The 27,562-nt window shown below is 36.8% G+C and overlaps 1 protein-coding gene across 1 annotated transcript in view; it reads right to left on the bottom strand.

The window, feature by feature from the left end:
* Nucleotides 1-19,609, bottom strand: part of LOC132543147 (laminin subunit alpha-like) — a 65,676-nt gene extending 46,067 nt beyond the window's left edge. The window contains exons 1-14 of the mRNA XM_060206617.1: nucleotides 19,220-19,609; nucleotides 11,022-11,258; nucleotides 8,549-8,719; nucleotides 7,873-8,086; nucleotides 7,581-7,699; nucleotides 7,166-7,256; nucleotides 6,461-6,557; nucleotides 6,139-6,314; nucleotides 5,682-5,819; nucleotides 5,014-5,151; nucleotides 4,330-4,464; nucleotides 3,934-4,071; nucleotides 3,419-3,595; nucleotides 61-219 (exon numbers count right to left, since the gene is read on the bottom strand). Coding sequence (XP_060062600.1) covers nucleotides 61-219; nucleotides 3,419-3,595; nucleotides 3,934-4,071; nucleotides 4,330-4,464; nucleotides 5,014-5,151; nucleotides 5,682-5,819; nucleotides 6,139-6,314; nucleotides 6,461-6,557; nucleotides 7,166-7,256; nucleotides 7,581-7,699; nucleotides 7,873-8,086; nucleotides 8,549-8,719; nucleotides 11,022-11,258; nucleotides 19,220-19,609 — 2,380 coding nt within the window. The remainder of the gene's footprint in view (nucleotides 1-60; nucleotides 220-3,418; nucleotides 3,596-3,933; nucleotides 4,072-4,329; nucleotides 4,465-5,013; nucleotides 5,152-5,681; nucleotides 5,820-6,138; nucleotides 6,315-6,460; nucleotides 6,558-7,165; nucleotides 7,257-7,580; nucleotides 7,700-7,872; nucleotides 8,087-8,548; nucleotides 8,720-11,021; nucleotides 11,259-19,219) is intronic.
* Between the last annotated feature and the right edge of the window lie 7,953 nt (nucleotides 19,610-27,562).

The following is a 27,562-nucleotide window of genomic DNA, read 5'->3' as shown; positions in this document are numbered from 1 at the left end:
TAATTGATTTCTTGTGTATTTGTTTATTCTACTGCACATTTATTGCATTTAAACACTTACCAACACATCCAAATGGATTTTCATTGCTGAGTCCGTAGAAACCCGGCTGACACGTGTCACAGCGACGGCCACCAGCATTAGTCTTACACATACACTGACCATCAACAGGGTCACAGTTACTTAGACCGGACATTGTCCCTGGGGCATAGCACTCACAGGCTGTGGAAGAGACATTAACTCATAAATATTCATGGGAATTGATATTAAAAATGTTCAATAGAAGAACATGAAAATATTCCAATCACATAAATATTCATTAACATATGAACACTGGAAAAAGATAGAAAAAACATGCAGAAAATGAAGCATGCAATTTAATGTTTTGTTACATTGTTGCATTGTTAATTTTTTGTTACATTCTCAATTTCATTGATGTATTTTGACTTATCAACACTGTTGTAAGAGATGAGAATACTGGTAACATAACCCAACTAATTATTAGTCTGATAATTGTCTTAAAATTCAGAAGAATAAACGACCATTGTACACTATGATTTTGATAATAATTTTGTTCCTGGGGTTGAGATGTATGCCAATTATAAATTCTTCAGTAACCAGGGATAAGCTAATTGTTACAGTTGCTAACCTCACATAAGCTGTTAATTTGGTATCCAATATCTATTTGCCAGCATATTTATCTCTCAAGATATGAAAATTGAAGCTGTTTGAATACTTGGGTTAAACCAATGCTCTGTGGTAGTCCAGGTATGAAAAGCATAATACACAATGAACATTTAATATAATATACTGCAGAACATTCAAAATACAAATCTACTAACGGTGTATATGTAATTACCAATTCCCTCTACACAAAGCGAAAACAATGATGATGTATAGAACCTACAAATGTAAATAGGACTGACCCACATGAATGGGACAGCAGGTTTCTACGTGAACATCAAGGAATGTTGGGTAGGCAAGGGAGGCAGTATTTCTGAAAGCAACACGTATTGATATCTATATCAAGTGCAATAGGCATAGTGTCTTTATTTAAAAGCCTACAAACAAAATGGTTGACAATGAAGGACAATACAAAACACACAAGTGAATAGTATCTTTAAAAAAAACTTATAATTAGATAATGATAAAAAAACGAGTAACATTATTTAAACATAACTGCCACATAATTTTCTCCTTATTGGTTATTAAGGCTAATCAATGGTTCTTAAAATAGTTACATTTCAAATGATAATCAAAGGTCCATACGAACAAGGATTCTGGTCCGATGATAGTCGATGATTTGTCTCCTCTCACCATAGATTATTGTTAGCCAATTCTCACCAGTAAAATGTAATTCTTTCCACCGAGATCAATGATCTAACATCAAATGATTATTATGATAATCAGTTCCAGAAGATAAATCATGACAATAATTGGTTGACAAAGGAGATTGAAATTTTGTTTTATTGACAAGGGTGGTTGAAAATGATTAGTTCATAAAGAAGATAAAAAAATTTTGGTTGTGAAAAATAACAGGACTCCTACTGCTATTGTAATAACATGTGAATTTGTAAGAGGACACACAGTTAATACGCCAGTACAGTGTGGTAAGATATATCAATATAATTCCAAAAGCGAATCACGTCTCCACGTATCGTGGAACCTTAGCACATACAGTCAAATCATGTGTGTCACCAGTATTTCTCACATACGTTCCAATTTTTAAGCATGACGTGAACAATACTATACCACTTTTAGGCTAGAAGTACATGTGTACTTCTTCTCACTTACTTTCACTTTAGAAATATATTTTCTACACCTCCCTCTCCCCTCTCCTTAACCTAAAGTTTGTCAGACCATTATCAAATATCAAATTAGGCTCATAACTGCATTATTCCATTGTGACACATAATTTGACTGTGCATGTGTTACTTACAACCTCGGAATGGTATAGCTGAAAATGTTACAAACACCTCTACAGTTAGACAAGTTAATTGTTAACCAGGTTGTTCAAAGACAAATAAAGTCAAGAAGGAAGTCTTTTTAACAAAGGTTTTTAAAGTCGTTCTTTAAAATGTAAAAATGTAAAAGCTCAACTGGAATAAAAACCATGAAAGTACTATGTACCTCCAATCTTATATGCTTTGATTATTTTTTCTTTCCAAAAAAAACAACAACTTATAAACAAACAACTTATCACTTAGCAAAGACTCGTAGCAAAAATTGAGTAAACAGTGGCAGATGTATAAACATGCCTATCTAAGACTACAATCATTAAAACTCACAATATTTAATCAACAGAAGTATATGAAAACAAAGGTAACAAAAATCACATCTATTCTTTTACTATTATTGACTCGAATTACTGAGAGCAAAATTGTCCATGCTACAGAAATCTTTGAACAGCCTGTTTGGATGTTACATAGATTATCATGCCATTCATATGGTTACATCCTTGTTTATTCTGCCGCATCACACCTTAAAAACATTATTTAACATAGAAAACAATTCAATTTACCATTCAATTCTTTAAAATTCTACTACAAATTCTATGAATATATAATTTAATCAAAGACTTTCATCCATATGACCTATGACGTAATATAGGTTGATCAATTATCCTTGACCCCTATAAATCAGTACAATGACCTTGGTTTAAACAATGTTCTATTCAATAATTCAACAATAATAAACACATACAATACTTTTGAGATAAACTATTGATCAGTTGACTGACCTTGACCCACCCCTCTTGTAGTCTGTAGGTCAGAACACTGACCTTGACCCTGTAGGTTTGTAGGTCAGTACACCGACTTTGACTCCCCCTGTAGGTTTGTAGGATAGGTCAGTACACTGACCTTGACTCCCCCTGTAGGTCAGTACACTGACCTTGACTCCCCCTGTTGGTTTGTAGGATAGGTCAGTGTACTGACCTTGACCCGGTAGGTTTGTACACTTTGAACTCCCTGTAGATTATTTTACTATCCTGGATCCTCTCTACAATCACTGCCTCCAAGGAGATAAGAATTTAATTAAATTGGAGTCTTCAGTAAGCTGACACTGTTACCTAAAGCTCAGTACAAAGACCTTGACCTGCTAGTAATTAAATATCATCATAAACTGTTTTCCTGACATTTTACTATCAACTATCTTTAGCAAGTAAAAATCGATAGACCAAAACCCTGAAAGGCCATGAAAGATTTCCTGAAATGCTACAGTTGGCCCTAAAGTTATTGAAATTAGAAGCATCCTAAAAATCAGGACCTTATCCAGAACAAGTGATCCCTTTTAAGCGTCTGTAAATTAACCTTGACCCTTTAATTGTCTGTGCACTGACCTTGGCCCCTTCTAACAGTTTGTACACTGACCTTGACCCCATTTAACAGTCTGTTGACTGACCTCTGACACCAACACTCACCTTGACATCCTTGTGGGTTGTTCCTGTTGAGATTGTAGTAGCCTGGTTTACACTGGTCACAGATTCGTCCCATCACTTTCTCCTTACACTCACACAACAAGCCACGTGTCACCACACCACAGCCCCCCAAGGGGAAGCCTGGAATCTCCTTAGCTCCAGCAGGGTTACAGTTACACTCTAAAAAACACAAAAGCCTTACAGCTCATTTGAAGTCACACTGACCATCCCCTAAGTAATGGGGGAAATTCATCAAAAAAGCATACATAGGGGAAGTACACTATGTGGAAATTTAAAACATTTTTCACTACTGAATGACAACTTTTTAGTGGACAAAATTAGCCTAGCATTCAGCATGGAAAGTAATACAGTTCTCACGACTGGTAACTAAGGTTACAGGCACAAACAATATTCTTCTTGAAATCTTCTATCATAAAAAAATCCCAAGAATCATTGAAAGAAATCCACTCAGGATTATAATCAGTATAATTAAGTATGTTGATTATTTCTAGGCCTACCTTCACAGTTTGGGTAGTTGTAAAATCCATCTTTACACTTGCTACACATGAGCCCCTCAAATGTAGGAGCACATTCACATTGCCCAGACAGCTGGTCGCAGGACTGTCCAATGGCTCCGTACAAGTCGCATTCACAAGCTGAAGTAGATACCACATAATGACAAACATGAATCTCACAAAACGTTCACTAACTTGGAAGGAGAAACAACTATAAAATTTGTATGTTAACACAAATCTCTCTACAACATATACAAAATACCTATATCTTTACATCTTTGATTCTCTAGTCTTCATTCTCTCTCATACTGTTCAGTGCAAGCATAGCTCTAAAAGCTTCAATATCAAGATTTCAGTTGATATTTCAGACTCACTATTGATATCACCTAGAATACTCACGTCTACACTCTGGATAGCGGTAAAAGCCGGTTGCACATCGATTACACTGATATCCAGCAAAGTTGGTACTACAGGCACACTGGCCATCCTCTCGACACACTTTACTATAGGAACCAGGGTCTGCACACTGACATTCTGTTATACAAAACATCACAATTAAAAATGTAAGTTTTTATATTTCAAATCAACACTAAATCTATACTAAACATTACAGTACCCATATTTAATTGAGAATGACACAGGCTGTAGTTAAAGGTCAGCTTTCTGTAGCTTTTTGATGCTACAGGTTAACATGCCTTAATGGCCACCTGTATGTAACAAATACCTGTCTATAAAGGTCACATATACATAGTAAATACATGTCTATAAATGTCACCTCTATATATCACATACCTGTCTATAAATGCCACAAGTTTCTGGTCTCAATTTAATCTCTGATCATAATGTTATTGAGATTGAACCTGTACATAAGGGTCACCTGTCTATAAAGATTATTATTATCTTCTCTCTTAAGAGGCCTTTGTAAACAGGTTTGACCATTTTCCCATCTAATGCTGTGTAACATCCATTTAAATTTATTTTGTCAAACATTTTATCCTCAAAACATTTCTTATCTGACTTAAGGTTTCTCAATGTCTTTGTATGTTACGAGATCACAAGTTGTCTGACTGTGTAGGGACTTACCTTGACACAGTGGAAATCCATAGTACTCTGGAGCACAGCGGTCACAGCGAGGAAACTGGTAGTTATCCTTACAAAGACATTCTCCTGTCTCCTTGTCACAAATGGCCTCCTCTGTACCCGCCGCTACACAGTCACACTCTGAAAAACAAACCCCCGAGTCAGAATAACAACAATTGTACATTAAGAAGCTAACATAAAATCTAATATGATCTACTGACCTCTACACTCTGGGTAGTTGACCTACTGACCTCTACACTCTGTGTAGTTGACCTACTGACCTCTACACTCTGGGTAGTTGACCTACTGACCTCTACACTCTGGGTAGTTGACCTACTGACCTCTACACTCTGGGTAGTTGACCGACTGATCTCTACACTCTGGGTAGTTGACCTACTGACCTCAACACTTTGGATAGCTGACCTATTGACCGATACACTCTGGGCAACTGACCTTCTCACCAATACACTCTGGGTAGTTGACCTACTGACCTCTAAACTCTGGGTAGTTGGCCTACTGACCTCCACACTCTGGGTAGTTGACCTACTGACCAATATACTGTGGCACAATGACTAATTGATCACTTCACTCTGGGATATTGACATACTGACCTCTACAATCTGGAAAGTTGACCTACTGACCTCTATACTCTGGGTAGTTGACCTACTGACCTCTACACTCTGGGTAGTTGTAGTATCCATTGGCACACTGGTTACATTCTAATCCTGAGTAGTTGGGATGGCATTGACACTGTCCAGTTTCCACATCACACACATTACTGGTGGACCCGGTTGAATCACATTTGCATGCTGTAACAGATAGAATATTGTTATTTTCTCACTCAATCCTTGTTGAAGTTTTGTTGATGAAGTTGTGTACAAGTACTGTTATGCAGTATCTTTTACTATTTTCATTACTGTAATGATTGTTTCAGGGTTTCATGGTCAAGGTCACCATTCTATTTATTGAAAATCATTAAAATACTTTACAAGACACTCAAGGCATCCATGTTCTACAGACAAATTCTACTTTCTTATTTTGTGTTGATATACCTTAAAATTTCAAAAGGTGATTTTATTTGATAAAAATAACCTGAAAGGTCATACAAAGAATCAATATTTTACTTACGTTCACAAGTGGGAAAATTGTAGAAACCAAAAGCACACATGTCGCAACGCTGTCCAACATACTCCTCTTTACAGGGACACTGTCCTCCACCCACAGTACACACTGTCCCCTCTGTACCGTTCAGATGGCAGTCACATGGTATACAGTCTGGGTAGCCATAGTAACCAAAACTACAACTGTAACAACAAAATGACCCAATCAAATAAAACTGCTTGTATGATCTGTAGCACTCGTATCAATATCTGATGGAAATCTATTCTTGACCTTTGACCTGTTTGCTGTATCCTACAACCAATATCTATCCAATCCTGTAAGGCCTTACCTGTCACAGTCGAGACCTGTGTATTCCTTACTACACTGACATCGCCCTGTACCCGCCTCACACTCCCCGGTGTATTTCTGACCTTCACACACACAAGCTGGAACACATCACAGTCAATAACAATAAGTCCATGGGGTTGTACATTTAGTGGTAATCATTCATTTGATGAAAAACCAATTTTAAACACCATCTTTATCAATTCAATCCTAGTATCTGTTGTCAATCATGATTTGGTTAAAGCATCTTGTGAGTGTTTTATAAAACTTCAAAACTAATAATTAGATGAACAATGTTACCAGTAGCTTTTATCATAAATTGCATAGAAACAACATTCCACATATGCATTCGAACCGCGTTATCTCAAAGTCGGCGAAGCGCAGGAAAACCTCAAGTGATCTGAGTTTTTGATTTAAATGAGTTCAAAATGTTTAGTGTGAAGTTTGACTGGGACCAACAAAATTCATAAAGAGGGTCTTTGAATTATATGAGTTCAAGATAAAAATGTTAGACTGTATAAATATAATTATAGATGTTGAAAATGTCCACAACAATCCACAAAGTTTAATGATAGCATGAGCATTTCTAAACATTATGTAAAATTTTATCATTATCTGGTGTCAAAACCACCTTTTAATGGCTTATAAGTGAAGAACTCTTTTGTATATAAAGGTAATAAACTGCCTTAATGAAAAGTGTGATACTTACGGACACAGGCCTCTGGTGAGTCGAGTGGTACACCATAGGGATTGTAGTAACCTGGCACACATTCGTTACAGTTGACACCCATTGTGTTATGCTGCAATAAGCAAGTGTCAGATCTTAGTACCAGCCTTAACACTAACCTTATTCTAGCTTTGATAAAGAGGATATAAGGACTGAAAAGCATCTTTAATTCTTGACAGGAACATATTTAGAACTTTGGATGAAAAGGACACTTTTCATACCTACAGCAACTTCTGAATTTTCACCACACATTTCTCTTCCTTATCACAAATGTCTGAACTTGAGATCATGGTTTCTGAGTGTTTATTTTTTTCCATTTCTTTCATTTACAAAAATTCTACAAGATCATCTAATTTTAAGTATTCAAATCAAATGACGATAGTAAATCTGTATTTACCCTACAGTTCTGACAGACACCACCTCCAATGTAGTCACCATGAATGTCGATACTCTGTCCCAGTTTATCCACTTCCTCATCATAGATACACTCGTCACTGTGTCTGTAACACTGGCAGGCTACAAAAATAAACACAAATCAGTTTTATCTACACAGCTTACGTGGTCATGTCACACAACAATCAGAATATTGATTTCTTGGTGTATTTGTATCAATATATTAACTTTCTACAAATATATTAAGAACGCTTTACTATCGAAGGGAGACAACTTTTACAACCCACATCACTTACCTTCACACTGAAAAACCTTGTCTACACGTCCAGGTTGCCATTTTTTCTGTATGGCATTGGGACAACAGCGATCACACTGGTCGCCACATGTATTGTGTTCACACTGGCAAACAAGCTTGTTCGGATTTGCAGAGTCACTCCTAACACAACTCTCAGCGTGACCGTTACACACACATCGCCCACCAATAGAAATATCTTTGATACTGTAGTAGTACTATAATACACACAAGAGATAATATTAGGAGTTTAACCAGTAACAGAAGTCGTCATCATGGCATCACCTGTAACCGTTTATCAATGGCAAACTTTAACATTTTTAAGAATTTTAAGAAAACTCTTTGACAAATATCTTTCAAAGACATATATTAAAAAATCTAATCTATCCCTAAATCTTCTTTCACAATTGATTAATGGTCCTATATGGCAGGGTTTCATTTTTATGATATAGCCAAAGTTTATAATTCAGAAAAACAAACAGTATATAATTATGTTTTCATATTCGATGCCTTTCAAAGTCAAAGCATTTCATGGTTATTGACACAAACAATTAAACTAAGACAAACATTAACAGAATATCCTTACATATATACAATATTTGCAAAAAAAAAAAAAAAAAACTTTTACATTTACAGTAATTTTTAAACAAATTCACCAAGGATATGAGTCGTATACTTACTCTACGAGTTGTAGTTGGGTCCTGACGTGCGACAGCCATCAGATGTCCTAGCAGTGTTTTTGTTCGGATCAGACGTAGCCTTACATTGGTTGCCTTGGTCCATTCCTGAAGTGTCTCCGCATAAGAGAAATTCATGGCATTTGGACGGTTGTTCACAAGAGACACGACAATCTGGTGAAAAAGAAGACAGTAATTATTTTCTTAGAATGAAAGTTGCATGAAGAAAATAAACTAGTAGATCAAAATTAAAAAGATAACATTTCTACCCAAGTGCCTTATTTTTCTAGCTACGATTTGCACCCCTTTCTTTTGTTGTAATTTGCTATATCAAAATAATCACGGTTTTCAGTTAAAAATTAAAGTTACAATTTTGGGTTAAGTTCGGCCTTTATTGGAGTTTTTTTCTTGGATTTTTTTTTTCTTTCCATTTCTTCTTATTTCTGAGTTTTGTCTTCTAGATTATTTACCAGTTTATAAACTACAGTAACTCCTTGAAATTAATAACACCTCATTATATGTAAATTGTTAAATATATTTGATGTTTACAATCAACAGAAACATCTTCCTTCATCAAATCATAAGTGAAAAAAATGGGGCAAAGCCACAATTGGCCGGGTTGCAGGATGAGTGCAATGTTATATATCATGTTCAAAACAACGTTTCAGCCAATGAGAGGTTATCACGCTCAAAACAACATCTCGACCAATGAGAGGCAAAAGCTGCCATCTTGAATTTTCCATGCCAGACTGTTGAAAATGTCTTAGTTCCAAAGCCCGGAAAATCAAGAAAAAACGTCCGGAATGAATTCTTAATTAATAGGTGCACATCTTCAACATATATAAAAATATTCTACAATGTTTCATGCTTCTATGTCAAAAACTCTAGGAGGAGTTGATTCTACAAAACTGGTAACCCTTTTCCCTGCCAAACTGCAGAAAATAACTAAGTTCCAAAGCCCCGAAAATCCGAGAAAATGTCCGCAATGAATCCATAATAGGAGGTGCACATCTTAAACATATATAAGAAATATCCTACAAAGATCCTATGTGCAATTCGGCCAATAAAAATGAAAAGAAAAAAAATCTAACTTTAGAAAATCCTGCATATTTATTTCGTACATACAGGGCTATATATAGTAAATACAACAATATTAAGCTATCTTCAATTTCATCATTTTTATAATTGACAACTGACCTATTTTGTATAAATTTACATGAGGGCTTTATCCCAAACATAGCAGGTTTCTACTCTTACCATATGACCTAGTTTAAAGGACAACTTAGTATGAATAATAACCTATAAAAACTGTTCTGCCGAGTCAGTGGTTTTTCAATGAAATGAAAAGACTGTTGTCCCATCTATTGCTATTGACGGTGGTCATTTGAGGCCACATGACATGTGAGCCTCAGGGTTCAATGTTTTCTTAAGTTACAATGTTATCTGAGGTAGAAAGATGACCTTAGAAAACCACAGAATTTGTCTCTTTATTCTGACAGAAGGTAATTTTACCTTCTTGTAAAGTATTAAATGTCATGGATTTTATCTAAAGATTTTTACCTGTCCAAATCTGAATTCTAGAAGGATAATTTCAACAAAGACAAGTGTTTTCACTATCCAGGTTTATAATTTACATCTATAATTCTAGTTCTAAAAGTCTTTAAATAACACAGTATTCCTTTTAAACAGTAACTTTCCGTACATAAGCCAGGGAAATCACACATGTTACCAATAGCTAGATTTTTCTCTCTCATCCGTTCTGTCAATACCTCTAGAAAATATTTCGATCCAAGTGATATCAAAATTAGAATACAAGAGCCTACAGGCAGCAACGGTCATCTGACTGTAAAGACCTGTACATATAACAGGCCAAATAGGCCTAAAATTAATTGACCAATTTGACCTTGTTGGTTCATAGAAAAATTTTCTGCAATCTTGAAATCATATTCTTTATACATGCTACTACAAAAATGCCATTACTCTGAACCTGTTGAAAAACTTTTGTAATCTCAACCATTTGACCAAAGAAACCTTCATGATAAGTCAAGGTCAATTAGCTGAATAAATTGATATCCCTTTATCCACTTATGTTAAAAAACCAATATCAACAGCTTGAACATTTTTATTATTGAGAAGTAGTTTAAAGATTTAAACATATTTGACTTCAATGACCTTGAATGTATGAAAGTAGGTCAAGGTCAATAAAAAGGACAAACATCTTGGCAGCCCTTCATCCCAGCATGCTACAGGGCTAATATCAACACCCAGGGCATTTTGGTTATTGAGAAGTTGTTTAAATTTTCCAACATGATCTACCCCCATGGATAAATGAGCATTTGTTTCAAAGTGAAAGTGAAAAGTAAAATGCTTTAGTAGACACATATACTAATATCTAAAATAATGCAGTATTTTTTTGGTCAATCATACCTGCTCAACTAGTCCTAAGAAAGTATTACAAACTTTAGAAAATACTTACCTCTCCATTAACAAGAGGTACAATTTTAGAAAACTGAGTAGCACAGATGACAGAATCGTCAGCGACCAATTTAGTGTCAGCTTCCACAGCAAAGAACTTGTTACAATCGCTGGCTGTGTCTGCAAAGTATTGCCAAGGCTTCCAGGTCTCTCCATTGTCCACAGAGCGTTCCAGAGCCCAGACTCCTGGACGTGGAGAGTTAGCCATCTTGATGAACACATAGGCCACATGGAATTCCTAAAATGGAAAATTATAGATTAATAAATATGCATTAAATGTTTTAAGATCAACTTTAGTTTTTAACTTTTGTATATTGTTTCTTTCCAATTTTTATAATAGGCTACCTTGTATATCTTACACCAATTTAAAACTATCATTGCCAATTTCTACTCATATTTCTTCCATTATCAAACATAAGATTTACTTAAAATTCTATTTCCTTTTTTCTTAGCACATGATGAATATCCTATCTAAGGTCCCATCTGATCTGTACATTTTCAAAGGTCAATGATGCAAAAAACCGATTCTCAGAATAGCCTGTTATAAATGTCTGGCACTATCTTGTAACCATATAATGATTTTACAAATTTCTACACATTTCTTCTGAAACCTCTTTCATTCATTTCATTTTAATTTCAATATATTCCATGTCAGGCAAACCATTCACTTTATACAAAATGATACAGCTGTTCACAGCGGAATTGATTTGGCATGTCCACTTTCTAATAATAGATATATCACAAAGATTTTGAAAAAGAAGATCCCCGCCCTATCTCCATGTAATTTTTTGTTGAAGCACAGTAACAATTTGAAATTTCAGTAACCAACTATTATTAACAAAGAATCAGGTATTACTTTACAATAATTACATACTTTAAAATAAAGTCTTTTGTGTAAGTAAGAAAAAATAAATGTTGGTCATAACATTTGTAACTGGTATAAATTTCTTTTAATCGTGAATGAGGTCAACTACTTGTCTAACACCAAGAACTATGTGACAGAAATATGAAATATCTAGACATGTTGTTGTAAGTTTACTCAAACTTTTCACCATCATTATAAAATTGGTGATGAAATGTGATATTAATACTTGTTGTCAAATGCCACTGTACTTCATGGGGGTGGGGTGTTGGTATATGTGATATAAAATCAATGTACTGAGATTTTCAATAGACATCCATTCCAAATAAACACAATGTAAATTTTTTCTCTCTTATTTTTTTTAAGGGCGAAGGAGAGGTCTCAAAATTTGTGGAAGTCTTTTTTGAGGAAAAACCTGAGATAAGTTTAGGACTTGATTATATCGGAGTCCAAAAACAACTGCTGTATGAATAGGTTCTGTACTCCTATATTTATATATAATACCACTCAAAGAGAGGGACTGAATTGATGAAGACTTGACAGACGACACAAAGAAAAAGTTCTGTAATTCTGGTTTCATCAATCAAGTCTTAGATTTCATATGTGCAAGGTTAGCTTCAGTCCTAATTCAGATCCTAGTTGAAGATTTACATAAGATTTATTTGTGACTAAACAGGTTCCATATTACATATGTTAACTAACACTGTCATGGAAATTCTGATGTAAATAAGTTTCAAGATACATGACCCAACTTAAGTTGAACTTTGTAGAATCATTCAAGTTTTCATGGGATAACTTCTCAGCTTAATTTTTGACAAGTAATTTAGTGCCAGGACCAAACCTGCTGTCTTTTCTAAGTAATTCAAAATGTTTGTATTTCAGACGAGCATAAGGATATTTACAGTAAGTACACAACACTGCAATCCATTCTGTACTGAGTTGACAGCCACCACGATAGACACAATTCTATATTTAGCTTCAAGATTAACACAGATTATACCAACATGTGTAGGTAGTTTTTCATCACAAATGTGAATCTGTCACTTTAATATATAAAGTTGAAATTATTCACATTTATATACACATAATAATGATCCCTCTGTTTTCATCAATGCAGAAACTTTACAAATCATTTCCTAAAACAAACAATCACATGTCAGTTTCATGTAAATACCTAATACAGGATGTGTTATGTGTTTGGAGATCTCACTGCTGTCAACCCTTTACAAAAATATTTCACCTGTATGTGTTGACCATAAATATGTAATTATATGTAATTATCCATAAACATCTTTACACGACATATTATTATGAACCGGTTTAATTTTCCTATCACATCACCCATACAAAAGTAGAAGAATTATCAGTTTTATAGTTAATAACCCACATTAACACAACCAATGTGTTATTTTGGTTACAGTTAAAACCTTTTCTATTTGATACATACAAGTAAAATGACAAACTATCTAATCTGGGATTCTGTTTAAAATCAAAGAAATTACAGGTTAAGCATCAGTAAGTCATACAGATAAAGGGTCAGACTACTCAGGTGTCAGATTTGGCAGGTTCCAATATCATAACACAGAGGTAAATTTGGTGTCAGATTTGGCAGGTTCCAATATCATAACACAGAGGTAAATTTGATGTAAGATTTGGCAGGTTCCAATATCATAACACAGGGGTAAATTTGATGTAAGATTTGGCAGGTTCCAATATCATAACACAGAGGTAAATTTGGTGTCAGATTTGGCAGGTTCCAATATCATAACACAGAGGTAAATTTGGTGTCAGATTTGGCAGGTTCCAATATCATAACACAGAGGTAAATTTGGTGTCAGATTTGGCAGGTTCCAATATCATAACACAGAGGTAAATTTGATCGGAGTCTCATTAATGGTTTGTGGCATATCCAGGTTAAAATGTGTTTTACAACACAGCCATAGACAGGTTATATGACAGTTGCAGCTGTTTAGTATTAAGGCCATTATTCAGTCAGAGGTCAAATTCTGGGAATATGATACAAAGTCATTCTGCCATCACTCAGAAGAACACTTTCAAAAAAATGAATATCTTTTATATAAATCCTTTGAAGTATTTTTCTTGTATAATACTAATGTAAAAGTTATAAAAAATCTGGATATTGGAGCCTCTCATCCTGTCAGTGTATATATCCATATTGATGATGTTTTGTCTGTACCATGGTACATGTGCTACACATTGTTAAGTCAGTAATTTCTTGCTAAGCAGCTGTAAACTGTTGGTAGACAAGAATATTCTTGGTAATAACACCAGAAATTCTGTCAGTATATATACACTGACAAAATATCAGACTAACTGCTCAGTAACTATGGCAACAGACAGATAAGAAATGATATAGATATGTAGGGCAAGCAAAGTAGCCTATGTATACATTATGTAGACAGGATCTCAACATAATCTCCATCAGTTCCCCTGTCAGGTCCAGGGGTGTGTGGTATGAACTACTCCTTGGGAACCTATGATCACACCCTCCTAACACTCCCAAGGAACTCATGATTACACCCTCCTATTTCTCTCTGGGAACACATAGTAACACCCTCCCAACACTCCCAGGGAATTCATGATCACACCCTTCTATCTCTCTCTGGGAACACATAATAACACTCTCCTAACACTCCATTTTACCCCATGATAACATCCCCCTATAACTCTCCTAGGAAACTCAACCATTATAACAGCCTCCTAACACCCCCAGAGAACTTATGATAACATCCTCCTGACAGTTAAATGTAACCCATGATCTCATCCTCCTATAACACTCCCTGGGAACTCATGATCACACCCTTCTCACACTCCATGGAAGCCTGTGAGACACGCTCTCAAACTTGTGATCACACTTTCCACACAATCTCCAGTAATTCTTAACAAAAACCTCTCTAAATTAACATGTGAAATTTGTTATAATGTATCTTAATTTCAAAAAGTGGTAAAATGGGAGTATTTTTTTAAATTATGGTCGAGTCTAATCTGATAATATCTAATCATTTAGCCCTTGCCTTCGGAGGACCTGTCAGACTTATTTCTATGCAAAACTGTCCCAGTAAGATACAGCTATCTCACATTCCAGCAATAGCTCAGTGGTAAAAAAGGTGGCTACATTATTCAGACTTGCTTCAAAACATTTAGTGCAAAGGATGTACAAGTTTGAAAATTCAACCAAAGTTATGATGTGAAAAAGCTTTAAAAGAGAACTGATATGTACTTTAATAGACTGAAATGAATTTAACATTAAAAGCTATGATTAGAATTATTTTCTTAAACTTTTACAAACAGCCTAATAAAAATCACATTTAGTACTATAAAATTTTATTTATGACTGTATAATAAACCAGCGACGAAAATCTGTTCGAAATTGTACTAAAATAGATAAAATTTATGACCAATTATTACATAAAAACATTTTTTCCACGCATCTAAGCAGGAACAGCTTCACACATATACATTGTGATGCCAGTAACCGGTATTTACACCACAAATCTGTTGGTGCGGACGATTTTTTTCCCTCACACAGAATTTAGCTTATAAATCAAAATGCATAACTATTATTTTCATGGGTTGTGTATTTAACTACAGAAATTTCACTTTAACTTTTATCTATGTATACCATTATTGTCTTACTGAGCACAGTAATACTGTATTTATTTACAGACTGTGTTGCCACCCAAATTATACCAAAAGACACAGGAATGTGCCTGGTCAACACAAGTGACAATCATATGTAACACTCACAACAGTGGATGACTTTTATTTACCCTATTTAAACTCAGAGTAACATTTCAGTTGTGCTTTTAATATTTGATATATAGTGTCATCTCCAAACCATCCAACTCCCTTTCCCATAAATATAGGGTTTTTTTTTAATACATAAGGAGATAAAATTTTGTTTAAAAGATATATGTTTCATTTGTTTGTTTACTTGCTAGGTTTTAACTTTTATCACCCTTTCATCATCAAGGATACTTTGAGACTGGGTCTTTTTGTTACAGTTGGTGGCTTTCTCACTGAACAACATACTGAAGGACCACTGCATTTTTCTTGCCCAATAACACAACCAATACACCATAGAACATTTTCATGCTCAGCTTCACAAGAAAAACAAAGCGCTCTAATTAGGGATCATCGAACTGCACATCTTGGATTTTCATCCAATAAAATCAATTAGGAATTATTTTAAAAATTTACATTTTGTATTGTGTTTGCAACAAAGCAAGATAAAGAAAACTAGTTCTTATACCAAAAGCTACCAGAGGGAAACCATGACTAAATAATAGATTAAAACATTTTGCTACAACAAATATACAGTTCTTTGATAACAAATGTATTCTTCACACTATCACATTTTCTATCAGCATTCTAATACAGTATGCTTTAGAAGTAGCTGATGAGTACACATAGGTATTGTGTAATTGTTTTAATATGTTATATTACAAGTTATATAACTTCCATATGCTATGGTGAAATATATCTACAGTAATTGAATCATAAAACTCTATAAAGTTATAAAATTTCCAGAATAAAATCTCTTTACCATCTTTATAATTAGTGAACATGTCCCATTAATACACTCCCACCCCTGCTTTGTGATGGGTGGGCTTTATTATGTTATCAAAGTTTTTTTTGGCTCAACACAATTCGTGTGAAAACATTCCTGCCCAAGTAAATCTATTATGCATATTCATCTAGTGTTTTCTGTAAACACATGAACTTTGTTCATCAAATACAAGAAGAAGAGAGTTTTGTACAAAGACAAGGATAATACTCATACTGACCAAGACATGTAAAATGTTACAACCTATGCCCTGAGAAAAAAAATTAAACACATACTCAATATTTAATAACAGATGTGTGCAGTCAATGAACCTAGAAAGACAAGGCTATATTCAGGATGTGTGAACCATAACACATGTGGCAGATACTTGATAGGAAACAGGCTCATGCTGTTTAAAGAAACTGACCCTGCTGCCAGTAACAGTATCCTCCTTGTAATGGACTGGCCCATTAGGAGGGAGGTCAGGAAATGACCCTACTTTTAGTAACAGTATCCTCCTTGTAATGGACTAGTCATTAGAAGGGGGAAAGAGGGTGCTGACCCTGTACCCACTTGTCATGAACTACACTGAGGGATGACCAGACACAAGACTTTTTGTCGGGTCATTTAGTGTGTTAAGAAACCCAGGATGTACAAATTATATAAAGCCACATGGTGTACTCTACCAAGCCGTACAAACTACTCAAAATTTACTGGCAAGACTTATGTTGTGATTCAATACCCATGTCACAATTTACACTTACAAGTGTTGTAGTATTTAATAAACAACAAGTATTAAGTTGTATAAAAGTCATCAACAATAAACTCACAACACATAAAAATTACATGGCACAATTACAGTGATCCCACTTCCTATCGTGACCGTAAAATTCCCAAATAAAAGACACTGTAATCTAATAGAAGTTTTACAAATTTTCCTAGCTATGTCTTAGTGGGCGTCAGGAAGTCTCGATGACCTCTTTTTAGTGACCTCATGTGGAGGACACCGAATGGTTGCATGCCTAAGTTCAGAAATGGACAATAGGTGTTTCTATATCTATACCTACACCTACAAGTAAACAGGTGTAGCTGACACAGACAGGTGATCTGTAACATGATCCTGATAATTATTTTAGCAATAATTTTCTCATTATACCCAAAACATATGGGCACAATCATTCCTACAGGACGAGTAGGATTTTAAAGAATTTGCTCTATTTCCCCTAATGGGCCTACCCCTCCCTCCAAAGGATGCAAATCACTGATTAAACAAAATTGACTCATCTCAATCCAAGAATGCCTCGGACAAAATGCGGACAATATTCCTAAGGGGTAGGATCTCGAAGAACTTGCAAAATGTCCTATTTTGGGCCCTACCCCCCCCCCAGGCCCCAGACGACAGAAAAACTAATACTTAATTTGTTCCCATCCCCACCCCACGACCTTCCCTCCAAGGATGTTTCTGAGCAAATTTGGGGAAAATCCAATCATTCCAACAAGACAAGCAAGATCTTTAAAAATTTGTTGTTTTTCCCTATTGGCCCCACCCTATCGAGCTGTGACTCATTGTTTACACAAATTTGATTGCTGTTCACCTAAGAATACTTTAAACTAAATTTTGCCAGAAGCCAAGCATTCCAACAGGAGCAGGATTTTGAAGACTTTATTTTTCCCCCTATTGGGCCCCGTCCCTCTGCCCCAGGAGCTGACATCTACCCTTTATACATAACTGATTACCCTTCACCCAAGAATGCTTCAGACAAAATTTGGGCAATCAAAGGGGTAATTCTATTAAGAAACTTCATTTCTTAACTTGCATGTTTCACTAAAAACATAATACTTCAGAAAAATAATGCTGGCAGTTCACCTCTAGCTAAGCCCTTGAAAATAATGATTTGACCTTCAACCTTCAGCCGCAACCACTGCAAAGCAAAAAGGGGTGTAAAACACCCAAACTAATACCATAATGAGATATATGTATTTCAATTTTGGTGTACCAGAGCAGATCTCTTTGAAATTGTTTGAAACATTGTTCTTTAAACCAGCAATAAATTTAAGAGACCTCTCCCACTATAAAGTGAACTTTGACCCTATGTGACCATTCACTATGAAGTAATATTGATGATGGTGAACTCAGGTTTCTCATTTTGAGGGGGAAAAGTTATCAACCGAGGGGGAATTTAAATAGAAGTAAGGTATATATTGGAGGAAATTGGTCATATTATGAAATCAATTTAATACTGGGAATGGGGCCAATACCCGGCCCCACAGAGCCCCTGGAAAAAAGGCCTGATGTGTTCCTCTTGTTTTGATTATATTTTAGTATTAAACTATCCTTTATTTCCCCTGTTGAAGATTCAAACACTGTCCGCTGAAAAGCTTTCCCTTTTATTATACCTTTCCAACAAATATTCACAATTTCAAAGAGCTGTTCACTTTATAATTAGCAGTAAGACTCAAGATAATAGAGAACTTGAAATGATGGTTTTGACAACTGCAGAGGTAAACTTAATTTTATCACTCTTGGTTACCTGTACAACCAGTCGCACCACTATTTCTGAAGTCCCCATTATATGATGCACGCATTCGAAATTGTATGATATTTACGGTAATTTCTGAAGCGCTAGTTTCAGTTTAACCGTCAATGTTTATGTAATCTAAGGATTTAAAGCGAAGGTCAACTAGACAAATTCGGCACCCACGGATGTCTACCTAATGCAAACTCTTTTAAACTTATTTTTACTATTGATTTTTTTCTTTACTCACGTACCTGACCCAAATTGACGGTGAGATTGACGGAGTTGTATGCCATACCCCGAGAGAGCGGGGGGCTCTGCCACCATCGCTCCGTCCCATCAATGGCATAACTTGCAGGGTGTTCTTTTCCAGGTTCATTCCGGTCACAATAATCACAGTACTGTCCTTGAATCAATGCTGTATCTCCACTAGATCTTTCTTGACCCGTTGCACCCGTAAGTCGACAATAAAGTTCTCTGCTTTCTCCTCCGGAGGGTGTCTCGCCACAAGTTGCTGTTGCAGTGATCTCTCGTCCCTGAGCCAAATTAAAGTAGGGTGGGGTTAAAACTTCTGCACAAATGTATTGTGTAAAAGTTAAAATCAGGAATAGTTTCAGCACGGGATGAAGCTCCCGCACCGCCATCTTGCAGATTTGCTGTGTAAGTAATAAGTACCAAATCTTTTTCGGCGAGGGGAACCTATCGCTTGGACGATCTCATTTCTGCTCGAGGGTATACAGTCCCTCAACACTCGCGGTTTTCCTAAAAATCAGCGAAGCGAATCTATACATAAAACTCGTCTGTGCTTATCGATATCATTAAAAATAAAGACACCGTTTATCTGACTGACGACAACTGAGTAAGCTTTTAGTATGCAGTAGCAGATCTGTGGTTATATTATGACACGAGTAAATGGAATAGCCTGACCCAATTAAGCGGTTTTAGATTAACCGTCTGAGAGCCCACATGGCTTTAACAAACAGCTGATGTCCGGCTTCTTGACATTTAAATAGACGAAGTCGCTAACATGTGATAAATGTATGATAATATTGTTATATATTTAGTTTTGTAGTAATAATATGTACTAGAATAGCATCGTATTTACGTTTTCATTTAACAAGTTATATATACGTTATAAATACTTATCGTTTTATATTCTACAAACTGACCTAGACTGCGTATTATCTACGTTTTCAACTCCTATACACCGAGAAGGAGACCGCGCACGGTTCCTTGGACCAACAAATGCTGCTGAGACCTCTAGACAAAGTTTTAAACTATGAGAAGGAGGATATCGTATTATACACGTCGCCGGTAAGATTCTACGTCAGTTTGAAAAAAAAACTCTTATACGACTATAATGATACCGCATGTGTGGTCCGGAGGGGACATTTCAAGATGACGCTATCAACACAACAGAGTAGCCATGTGCTATATGCATTTATCAGATGTTCTCGAGACAGTATTAACAAAATCCTTACCCACACGTTTAGCATGTTTCGATCGACAGCAGAACATAATTCAATTTTATTGATTTGAAACTGAGCTTAATCAGTAATCCGGCGACAACGAAATGGTAACTTTATTCAAGACTGTGTACTTGACCATGTTTTTGAACGGAGAAGTATTCTCTTAAGCGATTTTATACCAATATTTCTGATTATCTGTGCTAAGATGAAATCTATTAACGGAGGGTACATAAACAGTCAATATTTTGAATTTCCAGTGAATTGTCCCCTCCGTTGAAAATAACTTTCAGTTTTGACCGAACATTTCGATATTTGCTGTACATACCGGTCCGGATTTACCTTTGAGTAACTGCCTCAGTGCCTCTTATCGAGTGATTCACCGCGCGATCAAAATAGTGTGAATATTTATTTGTTTTTGGTCCATGCACGGATTAAGATACAGATAAAAGTCCTAGATGTTGGTCGTGTGAGTGAAAACGATTACTTTCGATATTTAATTTTTTCGCACGAGGTTAAAGGAATTTTTTTTCGTCGCTACAGGTTAAACCAAGGTTGTCGTGTAATACAATCTCATTATCATTAATGAACGGAAAGTATTGGGATGATAAACTAATATCTGTATTTTAATCAGCTTGTCGTGTAGCTGTTTTATTAGACATATTTTTAAATTAACTTGAAATGTAGTACAAACCGTGTTTTGCAGAATTTTAATGTAAATAAACATGTTATTTGAGTTCGAGGAAACGCTTATGCAAATGCGAAAAGGTGAAATGTAGCCCTGTTCTTAATGAAATGATCAGTTGATTATGGCTGGCATGGCCAACCAGCGACCCGTTGTTTTCTTAGTTGACATTGGCCTGTTGACATGCCTTGTGTGAAACAATCATTGTTCAAATCATCAAGGACACAGTGGTCCGTTTCTTGTACATTTCAATCGTTGTTCCTTCTGTACTTTAAATAATCACGGAAAACTATTTTTAACTGACTTCTTTTAATTATAGAACATGTATATCAAAGGTATCATCTTTTGAACAATGACAGCTGGTTTTCGCTGACATGTGCACAAAGAGAAGTTCATTAATAAATATAAGAAATAAGATCAACAGTCTGGAGATGTAGTTTTGCGTCACACATGATAACGTATGTGCACAAAACAGATCTGCCCGTGAACAAAAATGACTTCTCGCCTGAATTGGTCGTAGTAATGTTGACAATTAATGTCCTTATTTCGTAAATGTGAATTGACTTGAGTTATCACATAACATTTGTCACATCCATCACAAAATTCGGAGCTGAAAAACGGGATTTAATTACTTTGTTACAATTCTTGCTGTCATTTCTGCCGACCTTCACGTGGTGCGTGTTTACAAAATTAACTGCCCCGTTCCCATTTCTATTACGTAACGTTATCAGCGCTAAATTTGAGAGGGGTTTTCCGAACCAAAGAGGTGGTCAAGCTGGACAATGGAAATCAGCTATCTGTATAGCATTATAATGTAAATGAAAATGTATAAAATACGTACTAACAATAAACAAGAGCCCAATGGGCCTATAGCGCTCACTTGGTATCTATATCTCACCAAACTATCATGCCTCTATGCCTTTTAGTTCACGAGGAGAAGTCGTTTAACGGGCTAACAAATGTGACCCCTGTGACCTTGAACATAAATCAAGGTCATTTGTTTTCGCAAACTTTGTCAGGCTTCACATTAATTAGGAACACACTAGCCAAATATCATGCATCTAGGTCCTTTATTTAATAAGATAAAGTCGTTTGAACGTTTGAACAAATTTGACCTCTCTGACCTTGAATATAAGTTAATGTTATTTACTTTCGTAAACTTTGTAGGGTTTTATCAAAGGAACTTAGTAGCAAAATACCATGCCTGTAGACCGTTTAGTTCATGAGAAGAAGTCGTTTAGTGGTCTAACAAATTTGACACCTGTGACTTTGAATATGTGCGAAAGTATATGACCTTGGCTTATATTCAATGTCACGGTTTAATTTATGTGAACTACATATCAGAAAACACTTGTTGTATGTTAGTCCTGTGATGCTGATCTTTGGTTAACATTAACTGAGAGTAGGAGAGTTTCTTATATATATATCATTCCACGTTTGAGATAAAAAAAATTACGTACGATTGTTAATTTTAAGTTTGGTTGTATTTCATGTGTTAGATTGATTTGGATTTCTTAGGTTATATTGGAGATGTCCCCGATACTTTCCGGTTTAGTATCACAAATAATTGAGCTTGTACCACTAACTATTTTTTCTGTGTTAACTCATAGTCCTAACAGGATAGCTTAAATGGCTAATCCATACCTCTCAGATGTCTGACATTGTTAGATACACATGTCAGTTTATAACACAGAGGGAAGAAAGCTAAAAAAAACATCAAAATGACCTGTATAGTACCCACTTAAAATTCTCACTTAAGACCAACATCATCTTCGGATTAACGTCACATAAATTTCGAAGCTCGTGGATTACCTTTCGCATAAGATGATAGTGTCCGACATTTTCTGTCTCGAAATCTCCGCTGCTGAAAAATGTACAATAACTCAGTGGAAATTTAAGGATTGAGGCGAGATATTCAGCACCACCGTACAGTCAGGTGTGCTCCCTGAAATAACCCTCCGAACCACGATCAGTGGAAATGATGTTTGTAGATTAACAGGTAGTTTCTTGAATATGGTTTTATATTACACAGTACCAGAGATAAAACATCATTTTGACATCACAATACCAACAAACCACGCTTGTTTGTTGTTCGTTTATTTTTTGTTCTTTTCTTTTTCACATACCGTGACGCGTTACAAGTGAAAGAAAAAATAACATAACAAAACAGTTTAATTTCATCTACAGACAATCACTTAAGTCGGCTGAAGTTATGATATCAGTTTTGGTTTTCGATCTACCAGAAAACTTAATTGTTTAAGAAATTCGGCTTGGATATGAACACCGAAATTTCATCCGAATTACGAATGGTAAAGGTAGAAGGGAGGGAAATCTCTCTAACGCTGGAAACAGAACTCAGGAAACAATGTAAGGGAGGTAAGTCACCCAAGAGAGATTTTTCGCCTGTAGCTGTTTTCTACAAGTGGCGGAACTATAAGTAGTTGACAAATGTCAGAGACTTAAAGCGGAACCTACACATCCGTTTCATCAAATCAAATGGATTTCAAAATTGTTGAACATTGATTTTTCCAGAACTTGGAGTAAAATGTAATAAAACGACCGTGACTATTTCGGGTGTAAGGTCGAGTCCAGGCGCTCTGAGGTTTGCTACCGGTTATTATACTTACTGAATGAATTAATTACTGCGATATTACAACTTGCATTTAAAATATATTTATATCAATAATTTCAAAACGTTCTAGATCGCCTAAAAGGAAGGACATATGAATACCTTCACGTCATTGTTTCTTATTGAAGTTAATTACAACGTCGTGGTTGATGGGCGTGGCCATTTTATACTGATTCAGACCCCAACACTGCGTGTACTCAGTGCTGTTCTTGTTCAGAGGAGAATCTCTGTGATATCTGTTTCCATGTCTCTCCTTCTACCAGACCATCCTTCGTAGTTTTTACAGCGTCGGTTGGTAGACCGGGGATGGTCCTCCCTTCCAGCCTCGGTCTGGTTCTTTGAAGGCGCAGCTCTGCTCAGAGAGACCCGCGCTGATACTGTTTTGATTGGGACCCAACTCTACCTATGACAACATGTATACATAGGAGGTCGGTTGTGATGTTAGTGAGTTATAGTCTGGTGCAGAATTGTTGTACAGGTAACTTGTACAGGTACATCAGATAAAAAAAGTTCTGATCACTGTTCAGAAAACTGTTAATAACTGTAAAATAAAGGAATCAAATTTATTTGTAAAAACTGTCCCAATTTCAAGCTGTTCAATGGGAAATGTATAAAAGCCTAGTACATTTTTGAGAATTATCATATTTCAATCTACACCTTGAAGCAGCAATTTCTCATTGTTTGATTTATTACTTAACTTTCGTCACACATATAATAATTAATCTTGTACTTTTTCATTTTAGTGTAAATTATAATAACATTTGTCATCTATGTTAGTTAATCTTGTACTTTCCAGCTTAGTGTAAAGTGTGTCTAATCTTAGTGATATTATTATCTGTGTTGTTTGATACAAGTACAGAACGGCTAACGCTCAGATCAACGTTAAGTTCATCACCAACAGAAGAGGCGGACAGAACCTTTCACATAATGGATTCATCTACAGACAGATTCCAAGGAACGGCAACAGGACATTATGGAGATGTTCGACCTCAGGCTGTTCAGCATCCCTTTCGATAGTAGAAAACATACCAGCTAACTTTGGAAGAAATCCACACACCCACGCCTCAGACCCAGCCAGTGTTGTAGCCAGACAGATCATGAACCAGATCACCAACAAATGCGTAGAATCCGTCCATCTTTGTGGAGGAGCTCAACCGACTCCGAGACAACGACTGGGATGACACTTCCAAGGCCGTGGTCCAGCGACTGCCAACATTCTACACAGCCAAATCGCCTCTCTACCGTTCTCCTCTTTGACAACGATGAACAGAACAACAGGATCATCGCATTCGCAACATCAGAGAACCTGGCCGAACTTGCAGCATCTAACACATTCTTCTGTGATACTTTGTTTCACCAGATTTACAACATCCATGTACAAATTGAAGGCATCATGACCCCAGTTGTATAGGCACTACATCCTGGAAAGAGCCAGGCTATCTACAACTGTTCACGCTAATACAGGACCACCTGACACACTTCCAGATTCCATTCCGACCCACTACAACCTTCGTCGATTTTGAGGTAGCAGCACACAATGCGATCCGGGGTGTATTTCAAGGTTTCAGCATTAAAAGATATTGTTTCCACTACACCCAGTGCATTTGGTGAAAGACCCAGTTAACCGGACTCCAGACACTGTACCGTGACAACGATGACGTCAAGCTACTTGTACGCCGAGCTGCTATTCTGGCACGTATCCCCTTAAACCGCATTGAGGACATATGGTTACATACCCTTGAGGACGCTGATGATACTGACATCCCACATCCCGTGTTGTCATTCACATATTACGTCACTGAGCAATGGATAGAGGGAGATCGAACAACCTGGAACCACTTCTCAACAGAGGGACCGTCCCGGACTACCAGCCATCTTGAAGCTTGGCACGGGAAACTGAAGAAGGTACTGCATGCCCACCCCAACATCTACACCATCATCCAGACATTTAAGGACATGCAGAACATGAATGACGTCAGCCGGATTCAGAGAGATGCAGGAGGTACCATTCAACCCTGGAAGAAGAAATACGCCAACATTGACAGACGCCTGACCACCTTCAAGGACCGTTATCAGACTGGGACGATCGACCTGATGATCTATGCTGATTCAGCATCCGAGTTTCTCCATCTTGGATAGAGTTTCCAATTCAATTAAAATGCTGACACCAGTATATCAATGTGACTTGATGAATTTTATTTATTAACTAAACATAATTTCACAAGATAATAATTAAATAATGAATAAGGATATGAAATATTGATATCTAATAACTATTTTATAATACTTTTATATGCTAAAAATTGTTACAATTAATTAAGACAAATAGAAACTTTATCTATTTCTTTATTGATATGTAAGTATCCTATTTACAAAATAAGTTCTTAGTTGAAACAGACTGTAACGTTAGCTTCAAAGGATTACCTATATAAACACCTTCCTTTCAAGTTGGAAGAGTTGGTGTTCGGGCAATGAACCTGGTAGGAACGTGTCCCGGTCATTGGTAACCAACTCCTTTGTTGGCTCCGGTGTTTCGGTAGCTTCTTGTCCTGGGTCGGGTCCTTGCCCGGTTCCTGGTTTGGCTCAGCCACCAGGTATAGATGTTCCTTCTGGTAATCTTTCGGTCAGCGGTCTCTGGTCAGCGAGTTTGGCTTTTGGTCTGGGCCTCCGTCTTCCTTTCCCCTTTACAATTCGTCGTTCACTTCCTGTCAGTCTGTGACTGGCTCGGGTTTATCAGTGTCCGGAAACCCAGTGTATGTGCTGGAGTACGGGTTGGTAGATCAGTCGAGCGGTGTAAGCCCGACGCCTCCCCCTAGTCTTGGAGTTAATCCTTCGTGTGCACAGGATTTCCTGCGACAACCAAACCAGCTTATGAGGATGTGGATACATCGGAACCTGTTGACTATGACTTTTTTCGCCTGGATGCCCAAAGGTCGATGACCCACTATCAGAAGCCCCTACTTCGAATGGTGCTCATTCTTATAGCGAGTCCCAGTCGTCAGATGAGTCTGTGGTGTCGGAGGCATTTGGGATTCCCTTGATTCAGGATCCCTCTGTCTGCGAAACCAATTTTCTTTCCCCACTTCTGGGGATCCGGGGAAGGGGCTCTTGCTTTGAGGAAGGAAGTACGGATCTTGCTATGCAAGGGTGCGGTCGAGAAGGTTCCAGCGGTTGGATGTACGCCCAGCTTCTTCTCCAGCATGCTTCTGGTTCGGAAAAAGTCCGTTGCATGGCGTCCAATCATCGATCTGAGTGCTTTCAACAAGCGACTGCAGGATCTTCCACGCCTTTCGATCTCACCACTGACCCTCTGGTTGTAACCAAACTGTTACAGGTGGTGGTGAGTTTCCTGTATTCACAGAGTATAGATGTTCTCATCTACTTCTAAGATTCTCTCATTTTACACGTGGTCAGAGATTCGTTGATGCATAATTCCCGCTTGGTCCTGAAGTTCTTGCTGAAGGCGGGCTTCATTACCTCCGGCATTCATGAACATGGTACAGGTGTATTGGTTCCTCAGATTTCTGGGGTATCTCATTTTCCTGGCAGATGTGGTTCCATTGGGGCGTCTTCACATCAGGCCTTGCAAGTGTTCCTGCTCGCTAACTAGGTTCCTGCTTCAAGGGATTGGGAAGCAATGCTCCCCTTAACCGAGTCAGTGAAGGATTTTGCTTCTTGGTGGACTTGTGGGTTCAACGTTCTTCCATGGGTTCCCCTCCGCAGGCCGAGTTGCACAATGTCCCTGTACACGGACGCATCCATGACAGGGATTGACGCCTACCTGGCCGGCCAAGTCCTTCGGGAGGTACTTCAGTCA

This window comes from Ylistrum balloti, unplaced genomic scaffold, assembly GCF_031769215.1.
Source record: "Ylistrum balloti isolate Yb309-2 unplaced genomic scaffold, AGI_CSIRO_Ybal_v1 Utg369578, whole genome shotgun sequence".
Taxonomy (NCBI): domain Eukaryota; kingdom Metazoa; phylum Mollusca; class Bivalvia; order Pectinida; family Pectinidae; genus Ylistrum; species Ylistrum balloti.
Note: the sequence above shows the minus strand (reverse complement) of the source record. Positions and strands in the feature narration are given on the sequence as shown.